The sequence below is a fragment of the Dendropsophus ebraccatus genome, chromosome 13, assembly GCF_027789765.1.
Source record: "Dendropsophus ebraccatus isolate aDenEbr1 chromosome 13, aDenEbr1.pat, whole genome shotgun sequence".
NCBI lineage: Eukaryota > Metazoa > Chordata > Amphibia > Anura > Hylidae > Dendropsophus > Dendropsophus ebraccatus.
In genome coordinates this window covers 8,659,058-8,672,790 of record NC_091466.1, presented here as the reverse complement: position 1 = coordinate 8,672,790, position 13,733 = coordinate 8,659,058, and the positions used below count along the sequence as shown (strand labels likewise).

Here is a 13,733-nt window from a genome sequence, read left to right as displayed (position 1 = left end):
ACGTCATAGAGACATGTCAAGAGGTTTGATCGGTCCAGGTCTCAGTGCTCAGACCCATATCGATCGGAAGATAGAGCGGGGAGAAGACCACAGCTGCACCGCATCCTCTCCCCGCTCTGCGTTAAAAAGAAGAGTCAGGCTCAGTGGCGTAGCTACCATGAAGGCAGGGAAGGCGACTGCTATGGGGCCCCTGCAGGAAGGGGGCCCGAGGAAGCCTGCCCTGCCTTCATGCTAGGTACCGACCACTGTACCCCCAGGGGTCCAGAGAGGAAAAGGGACCCCCACTGCACTCTTCAGCCCCCTCACTGTAGTGCCGGGTTAGCGGGCTGAACAGAGGAGCAGGACCTGCCAGGTCCTGCACGGCACAGGAGAGGAGTAAAGGACCTTTGGGTCACATGACCCAAAGGTCCTAAATACTTCTATGTGAAGATCAGCCCGGACTACAGTAGGAGGAGGGGGGAAGCCTGGGAGCTGTAAGTGCTGTGTATGTGTCTCAGTGAGTGTATATATGTATATGTCAGTGTGTGTATATATGTATCTGTGTATATATTTATATGTCAGTATGTGTATGTATCTGTGGCTATATATGTGTGTGTGTGTGTCAGCAATGTCTGTAGCACTGGTGTATATGTGTGTGTTTGTGTATATCAGCAGTGTCTCAAGTGATTGACAGGTTTGCTCCCAAAGATGTTCTGCAGCAGCTTCTATTAATGCTGGGCTCTAATAAATTAATTATCTGCTGCATTTTCTTTTATTTCTGGTTGAGTATTTCTTATTACACTGAGATGATTCCCCTGTATACAGTCTATTCATGGTGTATACATCAGCACTATTGTAATCACATTACAGCGTATATATGTGTGTATGTCAGTGGCGTATCTGTATATATGTTAATGGTGCCTCTGTGTGTGTATATGTGCGTCATTGTCTGTGTTTGGCGAGGGGGGGGGGTAGGGGAGCGTACAGGATTCATGGGGCCCCATACAGTTTTTTGCTATGGGGCCCCATGAATCCTAGCTACGCCCCTGGTCAGGCTCCATAGGAGCCCATTATAAGTCCGGAGTGCTGTCTTCTCCTCACTCTCCTGAATGTTACAGGTCTGAAGACCAGAACCGACCAAAACTTTTGACTTGTCTCTAAAAACAACTCTACAACATGTCAAAAGTTTTTTTTATAACGACAGGTACACTTTGTCAGTGTTATTTATGGCCCCATAGGAAGCAGAGGTAAGATTTTGCTTTGATATTTCCCATCGAGTGTGTGGACCAGCTGTATTCCATCCTAGTACACATCACTACCACCTTTGCCTATGAGTAATATGATACACTGGAACATGCTTCTTTTTCCTCCACCTTACTCCACCCCTTTGCCAATATGGAGGTTTTGGTATTAGTATTATCTATATGAAGAGTTTGAGGGTGCCAAAGAGTTTCCAATGTTTGCCATACCAACTAGCTGATATCAACCGTCTGTAAACTTAAAGGGGCTCTGTCATCTCCAACCCACACTCCTCAAAACCCTAAACTAAAGTCACCTGTAAGTAGGATAAAATATGCTGATTCCAAATCTGTAATGTGTAGCTTTCTGCTCCTTTGTATTTCACAAACTGGACATGTTGATGCATAGAGAGGACTACTGAGCTCATGAATATCATGGAGAGGACTACTGAGCTCATGAATATCATGGAGAGGACTACTGAGCTCATGAATATCACGGAGAGGACTACTGAGCTCATGAATATCATGGAGAGGACTACTGAGCTCATGAATATCATGGAGAAGACTACTTAGCTTTAGAATATCATGGAGAGGACTACTGAGCTCAAGAATATCACTGAGAGGACTACTGAGCACATGAATATCACTGAGAGGACTACTGAGCACATGAATATCATGGAGAAGACTACTGAGCTCATGAATATCATGGAGAAGACTACTTAGCTTTAGAATATCATGGAGAGGACAACAGCTCAAGAATATCATGGAGAGGACGACTGAGCTGATGAATATCATGTAGAGCACTACTGAGCACATGAATATCACTGAGGACTACTGAGCTCAAAAATATCATGGAGAGGACTACTGAGCTCAAAAATATCATGGAGAGGACTACTGAGCTCAAAAATATCATGGAGAGGACTACTGAGCTCAAAAATATCATGGAGAGGACGACTGAGCTCAAGAATATCATGGAGAGGACTACTGAGCTCAAGAATATCACTGAGAGGACTACTGAGCTCAAGAATATCACTGAGAGGACTACTGACCTCAAGAATATCATGGAGAGGACTACTGAGCTCAAGAATATCACTGAGAGGACTACTGAGCTCAAGAATATCACTGAGAGGACTACTGACCTCAAGAATATCATGGAGAGGACAACTGAGCTCAAGAATTTCATGAAGAGGACGACTAAGCACATGAATATCACGGAGAGGACTACTGAGCACATGAATATCACGGAGAGGACTACTGAGCTCATGAATATCACTGAGAGGACTACTGAGCTCAAGAATATCACTGAGAGGACGACTGAGCACATGAATATCACGGAGAGGACTACTGAGCACATGAATATCACTGAGAGGACGACTGAGCACATGAATATCACGGAGAGGACTACTGAGCACATGAATATCACTGAGAGGACTACTGAGCACATGAATATCACTGAGAGGACTACTGAGCTCATGAATATCACGGAGAGGACTACTGAGCTCATGAATATCACTGAGAGGACGACTGAGCACATGAATATCACGGAGAGGACTACTGAGCACATGAATATCACGGAGAGGACTACTGAGCACATGAATATCACGGAGAGGACTACTGAGCACATGAATATCACGGAGAGGACTACTGAGCACATGAATATCACGGAGAGGACTACTGAGCACATGAATATCATGGAGAGGACTACTGAGCACATGAATATCACGGAGAGGACTACTGAGCTCATGAATATCACGGAGAGGACTACTTAGACTCCTTCATTTGTGGCTTATAGGAAAAGGAAATGCAAGAACATAGATAAAAATTGCAGATGTATAATCAGCATTCTATTCTCTACTGATCTATAATTTACTGATAACTTAAGTTTGCCAGGTGTTTTTGAGGTGGCAGAGTCCCTTTAAGTTCTGTCTTTTATCATTCACTGTCCATAACACCCGCAGGTCACCTCTCACCTCAATATCAGAGACATTTTGGGAATTCAGCTCAGTCAAAATGGTGTGAGGATTAAAGGTCTCTAAAATGTGCTGCAGATCGTCTTGGAAATATAGATATGTCATCCTGAGGACGTGATCTTCATACTGACAAAGTTGCTGGTGGAATTGCTGCTGTTCGCCATCTAGAAAATGAAAGAGACCCAAGAATGACGTCTTCTAGAACATGCAGGAGACTAACAGCATCTTGTTAGTGTTGAGCGGACTTGAGAAAACTGTCGTGGTTAGGCAACTTCTCCGAACCTAAATGTTCCACCTTCGATTCCCGGCGTCTGGAAAAGTTGAGTGCCACCCTTGGGCTGCCAGGAAAACATGAAAACATCCTTAGGCCAAGACTCCTTAGGGTTCTGAGATTCCAGGACTCCCTAGGATGGCATTCAACTTCTTAAGATGCCAGGAATCAAATGCCGGACAGCTTCTTTTAAGTCCGCTCACCACTACATATTGCGTAAAAAATTCCTTTCGTACACAAAGAATAACAGCTATATAAATATTCCTTCTTACCTTATCCCTAAACTCAACGTATCCTGAGTTGTACCATGTCCTCTCAAAAGAAAAAAAGCATATGCACAAAAAATGTTAGCACATCACAAAAATCTTTATTATAACACTGACATAGATACAAAGTACCACATAAATATATGAATGTACAGGAGTAGTAAAATGAGGGAGACAACACCCCAAATCCTGCTCTACATTATAAACACTAAAATGTCACCATAAGTCGTGCTGGCGATCCAGCCGGGACTAATGCACCACTCTGACTCTGGACTGTATGTACAATAACAAAAATCCAACATCTCTACCTAGACAGAGACCCGGTAAAACAAAATATAACCACAAATAATGGAGCATAGGGGGAAAAAAAGGAAATTGGAAAAGATCACCATATGCAGTCCAACAGAATGAGAGCCAGATGGGATAAGGAATCACCCCACGCGTTTCGCCATCTAGCGGCTTCCTCAGGGATGTGGGCAGTAGAGTGAGGGGCATAGTATATATACCTATACAACATGTGAAAGCAATTACAGATTAGATGAAAAAAATATATATCATACCATGTGCAGGAGAATCAAACATCTCAAACATGTCCGGCGCCATATCGGAAGAGCTGCACATCTGCAGTAGCATCAAGAAGCTGCCACTAGAGGCAGAAGTGTATGGGCTTCAAGAATATGGCAGCCGCATATATGAGTATAAGGGCGACTGAGAAGCCGGCATCATTTTGGAGTAGTCACACATGTGCAGTAGCATTGGAAGACATTGTCACTAGAGGTAAAGGTAACCAGACTACAAGAATATGACAACCCCTACACATGTATAGAGAAGCCGACGCCATTTAGGAGTAGTCACGCATGTGCAGTAGCATTGGAAGACATTGTCACTAGAGGTAAAGGTAACCAGACATGAATATGGCAGTCACTATACATATATAGAGAAGTCGGCGCCATCTTGGAGTAGCCACACATGTTTAGTAGCATTGAAAGACATTGTCACTAGAGGTAAAAGTAACCAGACTACAAGAATATGGCAACCCCTACACATGTATAGAGAAGCCGGCGCCATTTTGGAGTAGTCACGCATGTATAGAGAAGCTGATGCCATTTTGGAGTAGTCACGCATGTATAGAGAAGCCGATGCCATTTTGGAGTAGTCACGCATGTGCAGTAGCATTGGAAGACATTGTCACTAGAGGTAAAGGGTAACCAGACATGAATATGGCAGTCACCATACATGTATAGAGAAGTCGGCGCCATCTTGGAGCAGTCACCCATGTTTGGTAGCATTGAAGGACACAGTCACTAGAGGTAAAAGTAACCAGACTACAAGAATATGGCAACCCCTACACATGTATAGAGAAGTCGGCGCCATTTTGGAGCAGTCACGCATATGCATTAACTTTGGAAGACATTGTCACTGAAGGTAAAAGTAACCAGACTACAAGAGTATGGCAAATACCATATATGTATATAGAGAGGAATCTCACCCAGACAGCAGTACAATGACTGCCGATCTCAGTCAGTGTGACACTATATAGGGACCCTGAATCGTAATCGAGCTGTAAACTGATAACTGTCCATATGTGTGTGAAGCAAACCTCTCAGTACAGACCAAGATACGTTATGGCCATCAATGCCGCTAGAGGTGATATACTTATACAGGCCAACATGAAATGGCCATCAGTATCATTCAAATAGTGCGGATAATACAAATAGTATATTCAAAGAGTGAATAGGTAGACAGTTGCTGACTGGCGTCGGCAGTATATATAAATGATCTAACGCATGCGCAATAGCTATGATGAATATCTGTATATAAAGCATCATCGGCGATATTAATAAACAATCTGGTTCATGCGCAGCGGCGTAATAGTAAAGTATATCTAAATAAGAAACAAATAAGATCGTGACGCCGTTCATATTCAATAGAAACATATATAGGGCGGAGACAAGATTACGGATCATCCCCCGTCCAGAATGATTAGCTACGTCATATTGTTATGTTGCTATAGTACTGATCATAATTCAATGTATAGTCCCCTGGCATAATGAGATACGGAGGATTACTGACTCGCTATATCACACACACACACACACAACATAATTAAATGCGAAGAATTACTGGGTAACTATATCGACACACCGCATGATTAGATGCGGCGAACTACTGGGTCACTATGTCACGCATGGCGTAATCAGATGTGGCGGATTACTGGGTCACATATAGCGTAGCCGAAATACTGCAATATCACATATGGTGCCAATCGATGCCGCATAATGTAATGATGTTACATCTGATGTAGTCAAGTGCAATTTATTGCTAGAGCATCCCATGTGGCATGTCACTACAATGCCACATATGATGTGATAGAGTGCGTTGTGTAGCTATAATACCGCATCAACACTTTAGGATGTGGTCTATTACTATGATATGGAACCTCAATGCGTATAACACGGTGAAAAATGGCAAGAATCATCATGGACAAATGTCCTGGACAATGGGGACCTATTACTTATCCAACATATAAGGTGAAGTAGTATACAAATGTAGTAAAAGTGAACCAAGACATGGAAGACTGAATATGCAAAAACAGAGCAGAAGCGCTCGGGGTATGCATATGTCTGAGGACAACCACTCCTCCATGCCATGTAAAGAGAGTGTTCAGAGTGCTAAACCTAAATGCCCATAAAGATATGCCCTAGTGAAAACAAAATAAGTGTGAACTTGGCTCCTATCCTGGAAACCATACGTGACAATTGTGATCGGCACATAAATATCAGGGGAAAGTAAATCAAGTATAATATGTGACCCAAGTATTTAAGTGCAACGCAAGGTTAAGAGATATGAAAATAATATATTCTCCTGCACGTGTATGAACAATAGTGAGTAAAAAAAAAAAAAAAAAATTCATATATACATATGCACATACACACAATATGCATATATATATGTATATACATACATACACACATACACATATGCATACACATATAAATGAAAAATAAAATTAAAAAAAATTAAGAACCAATATGTCGGTCAATAAGGTGCGAATGTACCGTGACCAGGATGGGAAGATCCCATACAGTCCAACCACAATCCAAATACTGTCCAAACATTTGTTAAAATCTAGTCTGTATCTTCTCCGACCAAGGATTAGATGTTATTTTATCTGTTATCCAGATAGTTTCTCTTTTTCCTTTCCCTTCTGGCTTGACTTTGATTTTCACGCATCCTCGCAGAGGTATCCTCCTGTGATTCGTATACAAGGGTAGTAGGGATCAGACGCATAAGGCGACACGTATGGATGTAACTAACCTTCAAGGAAAGATAAAAAAGGGGGGGGAGTAGGGGTTATTAACATGATGAAAACGAAGAGACAGTATAGGTGGGTGTTGCTAACCTCAAAAGATAAGTCGATAACTATGACCCTAAAGTGTTACCTGGAGGCGGCTAAGGTTAGTCCAGGATTGGAAAAACCTGGCACTATATGTATATCTTGCAGGATATACTATGTATGTAACTAGCAGGATATGTTATCGTGAAAAAGAGACCAACATGGGGGCCCAGTGCGTGACCCCAACCTACATGGTTGTGAAAAAACTGCAAAGTAAGTGAAAAGTGTGAAGCAGTGACCCATGTGCCCTATGAAATCCTCACAGAGGATGACCCAATAGCTTCATATATATAACGGTTGTTTTTTTGGTGCAGTTATGCACCTTTTTCTTTAGTGGAGGCACGCTTGTTTACAGGAGTAGATATAGTTTACAGTTATTAGTTTACAGCATGGATTTTGCATGCAGGGAGGCTGTCTGGCTTCAACAAGCAGCAACAGTTTTTACACCTGAGCCCCATGTGGGGGCAAATTCAGATTTCGATGTGATATGCAGGGAATTAACGGAAGCGCATAAGTCAGCAACACGTATTTGGTGGAACATATGCAGTTTGGAAGAGTATGTGAAGAAAAATATGGCACCTAGAGGAATACGTGTACAAACATTTCCTGCATGGGAGGTCAATCCGGAATTTAAAACGAGATGGGAGACTGGGCTCCTACAGTGTTCTAAGATTATCATGATGTCAGGTAGGGGGTCTGGGAAAACAAGACGAGTGCAGCCCTAGAACTGGCACCCACCCCAGCTGGCCCTACCTGTTTGCCGCGACAGCACTAAACAGCTGCGGACAACTGGGCGGCGTTCCCTAACCCGGCAAAGTGCATACACGAAAAACAGAGACAAGACTAACAAACACGCAAGGGAAAGTCAGAGGTCCGAGTCGGTAACAGCCAGTCAGTATAGGTACAAAATCGTGATCCAAAGAATAGTCGAGGTCCAAGCCAAAAGGTCAGGTATCGGAAGTACAAAGTCAGAGTAATTCTAGGTCAAGATACACAGGAGGAACCAGGTTCTATCGCAGGCAAGAAATGAGAGCACAGGTCTGATATTTTTTCAGCCTGGAGTCCCAGCCCCAGACTTGATTGGGGATGAAGGAAGGATTGGTCCGACAGCATCCAATAGTGAAAAAGTGGTAGTAGTTTATTCAAGCAACATACACCATAGCAACGTTTCGACCCAGCAGGGTCTTTGTCAAGCCTATATTACATGTGCACTGTGCTGGTATATATGGGGAAAACCAAATGCATCACTAAGACACACCCTCTGCATCAGCTGGGTGCTAAGTGGGTGAAAACACAAATGTGGGGTGGATAAGTGACCCACTACTCCATACAAATCATATAAAACATATAGTGTATATATTCCACACTAATCATATAAAACATATAGTGTATATACATAAGATGTAAATACACATCCGTGATTAGTGACAGTGGTCATGTTTGAGGGGCATACACGGACCCACAAGGATCTATCAGGAATTATGCATGAGAAATAGAGGTATATATAGTAACAAATTAAGGAAGATCCTTACCGGGATTTCAGAAAAGCCCACCGGAGGAGGAAGTCAGGAACTGCAGCCCACAGGTGTGTGACCTGCAATCCAATCCACGTGTATGTAACGGCGCGAGAGGCGCCGGCGGTCTGCAGCCGATGACGTCACGAGGCCGCGACGCCGCCCCCGTCATCGCCATAGAAACCAAATGTACACAATAGGTTTCGCTGACAGCGCCGTGCACGCCGCCTGTCAGCGAAACACAGCCTCAGACAAGGTGGAGAGAAAGTTAGTACAGAGAGAATAGCGTACTGCAAGTCCAGAGCGGCCGTTACCCACCGGTCTGGCGTGGGTGTATGAGCTGACCAAGGTATAAGAGTGCCTTGGAGTATATAGGGGGGTACTGGGGAATCTGCCATGGGGAATGCTTAATCCCCACATCCACAAGGGGTGAGGTACTACAGTCATGGGGCGATCCAGAGACACCCTATGCTTACCAAAGGGGACACCTTAGGGAGGCATCTAACCAGGGTCGCACGGGGGTGATTGTCACTGTAGCTCACGAACAGCTTGCCACTGTAACAAACCACATGCTCAACGGACCTCAATCATACAGCAGGCAAAGGAGAGTGACAGCAGCACATCGTTCCACTGTGCTCTCCCATATAAAGTCACACATCTCTACCCCGCCATTGGATTGGCAGTACCATGTTAGGGCCTATGTGATAAGGGCCTAAAAAATTGTATAAACACCAATTCATGCTCTGAGTACGTTTATTAAGAAAGAGAACAGATAGAAACAGAAAAACCAGTCTGAAGATGCTAGTACAGTGTGGATTGTAAAAAGCACTTGAAACCTCCAGGTGGCAGTCCGGAATGGCCCAGTATAAACATGATCTGCAAAAATAAAAAGAAAAAAGTGTCAGTGATACAAAAAACAAAAATGTTGTTGTTTTTTGATTTTTGTTTTTTGTATCACTGACACTTTTTTCTTTTTATTTTTGCAGATCATGTTTATACTGGGCCATTCCGGACTGCCACCTGGAGGTTTCAAGTGCTTTTTACAATCCACACTGTACTAGCATCTTCAGACTGGTTTTTCTGTTTCTATCTGTTCTCTTTCTTAATAAACGTACTCAGAGCATGAATTGGTGTTTATACAATTTTTTAGGCCCTTATCACATAGGCCCTAACATGGTACTGCCAATCCAATGGCGGGGTAGAGATGTGTGACTTTATATGGGAGAGCACAGTGGAACGATGTGCTGCTGTCACTCTCCTTTGCCTGCTGTATGATTGAGGTCCGTTGAGCATGTGGTTTGTTACAGTGGCAAGCTGTTCGTGAGCTACAGTGACAATCACCCCCGTGCGACCCTGGTTGGATGCCTCCCTAAGGTGTCCCCTTTGGTAAGCATAGGGTGTCTCTGGATCGCCCCATGACTGTAGTACCTCACCCCTTGTGGATGTGGGGATTAAGCATTCCCCATGGCAGATTCCCCAGTACCCCCCTATATACTCCAAGGCACTCTTATACCTTGGTCAGCTCATACACCCACGCCAGACCGGTGGGTAACGGCCGCTCTGGACTTGCAGTACGCTATTCTCTCTGTACTAACTTTCTCTCCACCTTGTCTGAGGCTGTGTTTCGCTGACAGGCGGCGTGCACGGCGCTGTCAGCGAAACCTATTGTGTACATTTGGTTTCTATGGCGATGACGGGGGCGGCGTCGCGGCCTCGTGACGTCATCGGCTGCAGACCGCAGGCGCCTCTCGCGCCGTTACATACACGTGGATTGGATTGCAGGTCACACACCTGTGGGCTGCAGTTCCTGACTTCCTCCTCCGGTGGGCTTTTCTGAAATCCCGGTAAGGATCTTCCTTAATTTGTTACTATATATACCTCTATTTCTCATGCATAATTCCTGATAGATCCTTGTGGGTCCGTGTATGCCCCTCAAACATGACCACTGTCACTAATCACGGATGTGTATTTACATCTTATGTATATACACTATATGTTTTATATGATTAGTGTGGAATATATACACTATATGTTTTATATGATTTGTATGGAGTAGTGGGTCACTTATCCACCCCACATTTGTGTTTTCACCCACTTAGCACCCAGCTGATGCAGAGGGTGTGTCTTAGTGATGCATTTGGTTTTCCCCATATATACCAGCACAGTGCACATGTAATATAGGCTTGACAAAGACCCTGCTGGGTCGAAACGTTGCTATGGTGTATGTTGCTTGAATAAACTACTACCACTTTTTCACTATTGGATGCTGTCGGACCAATCCTTCCTTGATGTACTATGGTCTTTAACTGGGATTGAAGACCCTCTGGCGTGCGTCCGTCTTCTACAATACTAGAGGCATTTTCTACTAACCCAGGTGCTGTTGGACTCTTTGCTGTTTGATTGGGGATGAGTCTCCAGGTCCTGCCAGATACAGAAAGCTAACTGGTAAGTCAGCTGTCAATCAATAATCAGTGCACACACCCAACACCTATGCTGAACAGCCAGGGGAGTGAAACCTTGGCCTCTGCTATAACAAAGAACAGCAGAGCTGAGTATGTGAAAAACATGTGAAGCATTATGGCTGAAAAAGCCGAGCCGAGTCCTAACAGAACCCTCACAAGGACCTCCAGGTCTGGTGGGATGCTTATCATAAAAATTTTTTATCAAATCCGGGGCATGGAGATCTCGTGCAGTTACCCATGTGCGCTCCTCTGGGCCGTACCCCTTCCAGTGTACCAGATATTGTATGGTTCTGCGAACCCTTCTTGAGTCTAAAATTCTTTCTATTTCATACTCGAGTTCACCTTGGACTACAAATGGAAGAGGCGGAGGACTAGTAACTGTTGGAGGAATGTATTTCTTGATCAGGCTTTTATGAAATACTGGGTGAATTTTCAATGACTGAGGCAACTGTAATTTAAAGCAATAAAATGACACATTTTACCGAATCGATCTACAACCACCCAGATGACAGTCTTACCCTTTGAGGGGGGAAGATCGGTTATGAAGTCCATCGATAGATGGGACCAGGGGCGAGTCGGCAATGGCAGAGGCTGGAGCAGACCTTCAGGCAGGGATCTTGGGGTTTTTGCTCGGGCACATACGTCACAGGATTTAACATATTCCCGTACATCCCTCTGCCACGAAGGCCACCAGCAAGAACGAGACAAGAGATAACCAGTCCCAGCTATCCCTGGGTGACCAGCCAGTGTAGACGCATGTATCTCCTTTAATACTGCTAATCTAAGGTGTACAGGGACAAACAGTTTATCAGAAGGTAGATCAGCAGGTGCATCATTTTGAGATCTCAAAATTTCCTCTAAGATTAACAGACACACTGGCAGCCACAATACCTGGAGATAGGATGTTTTCGGGTTCCTTCTCAGGCACATAACAAACACCAAAGCTCCGAGATAAGGCATCCGACCCCCGTCTCAGACGCATCCATTTCTACCACGAATGGCAGATCTAGGTCAGGATGGACCAATACGGGAGCGGATGAAAAACTCTTTTTCAGTTTAGTAAAGGCTTGTTCTGCCTCAGGAGACCAGGAGGTTGGATCTTCACCCTTTTTTGTCAGCTCTGTGAGAGGTTTTACCACTAGTGAGAAGTTTCGGATAAACTTTCTATAAAAGTTTGCAAACCCCAAAAACCTTTGCACCTCTTTCAAGGTGGTGGGCCGCGCCCACTCCAGAACCCTTGACACTTTTTTAGGGTCCATTTGTACAGACTCTGGCGTTAAAATGTACCCTAAAAATGTAACCTCCTTGACACCAAACAGGCACTTAGACAACTTGGCACAAAGAGAGTTTTTCTGAAGCCTCACGGACATTTTTAACATGAGATTCCCAGTCGGGGGAATAAATGAGAATGTCATCCAGGTAAATAACTACATATTGGCCAAACAAATCTCGAAATAGGTGATTGACAAACCTTTGAAAGACTGCGGGGGCATTACTCAACCCGAAGGGCATCACCAGATATTCAAAATGCCCTTCGGGAGTGTTAAATACCGTCTTCAATTCATCACCTTCCCTGATCTGGATCAAATTGTAGGTGCCCCGTAGGTCTATTTTGGAAAACCAACGAGCGCCTACCACCTGGTTCAGAAGATCGGGGATCAAGGGAAGGGGGTGTTGGTCCTTTATGGTGATTTTATTTAGCTCCCTGTAGTCGATACAGGGACGCAAACCACCATCTTTCTTCTCTACGAAGAAGAAGCCAGCACCCATGGGTGACACCGAGGGCCGAATGTGACCCTTCCTCAGGCTGTCCTGTATGTACTGGCGCATTGACTCTCGCTCAGGGGGAGACAAGTTAAAAATACGGCCTTTAGGGAACTTGGCCTCTGAAACGAGATCGATGGCACATTCATACGGACGGTGGGGAGGCAAGGCGTCAGCAATGGCCTCATCAAACACATCGGAGAAATCAGAGATAAATTCTGGAACGTGATGATCATTCACAGTACAGACAACAGGGTCAACATGAAACAGATGAGAACCACAGGAGCTACCCCACTTAACTAGCTCGGTGGTCCTCCAGTCAAATACCGGGTTATGTTGACGTAGCCATGGTAATCCTAGTATGATATCAGTGGCTAGCTTATCTAAAACAAAGAAAGAAATTTCACGGTGAAGACACCCAAGCTGCATGGAAATCTCAGGAGTACGAAATTTAACTGATCCACCCCTTAGAGGGGCAGAATCCGCACCCGCCACTGTGAAGGGACAGCATAGTGGAACCAAGTCCAGACCTAGCGACTCCGCTACAGAGGTACAAATGAAGCTCAGGGCGGCACCTGAGTCAATCATAGCAGAGCACGAAAGAACAAAATCCTTAGACATTAAAGTCACAGGCAGAAGAAATTTATCAAATTTTTTGGGAGGTACCTGTGTGCTTGAGTGACCCTCCGGACCATCACTCAAGCACTGGAGTTTCCCGACTTCTGTGGAGGCTTGGACGAACAGTTCTTCAAGTAGTGACCCGGTTTCCCACAGTATAAACAGAGAGAGTGCTCCAGGCGATATCTCCTTCGGGCCGAGGCAGATCCCAAGACCATAGGCTCATCAGAGGTCATGGGAGGAGGAGATGTCTC

At 44.5% G+C, this 13,733-nt stretch overlaps 1 protein-coding gene across 4 annotated transcripts in view; it reads right to left on the bottom strand.

The window, feature by feature from the left end:
• The window catches only part of LOC138771447 (NACHT, LRR and PYD domains-containing protein 3-like), a 58,992-nt gene that overhangs the window by 24,190 nt on the left and 21,069 nt on the right, over window positions 1-13,733 (bottom strand). For 3 of the 4 annotated variants that reach the window (XM_069951145.1, XM_069951148.1, XM_069951146.1), the window contains one exon: window positions 3,188-3,351. In XM_069951145.1, coding sequence (XP_069807246.1) covers window positions 3,188-3,351 — 164 coding nt within the window. Of the gene's footprint in view, window positions 1-3,187; window positions 3,352-3,730; window positions 3,773-13,733 lie in introns of all 4 variants that reach the window. The other variant, XM_069951147.1, reaches the window with a different exon arrangement.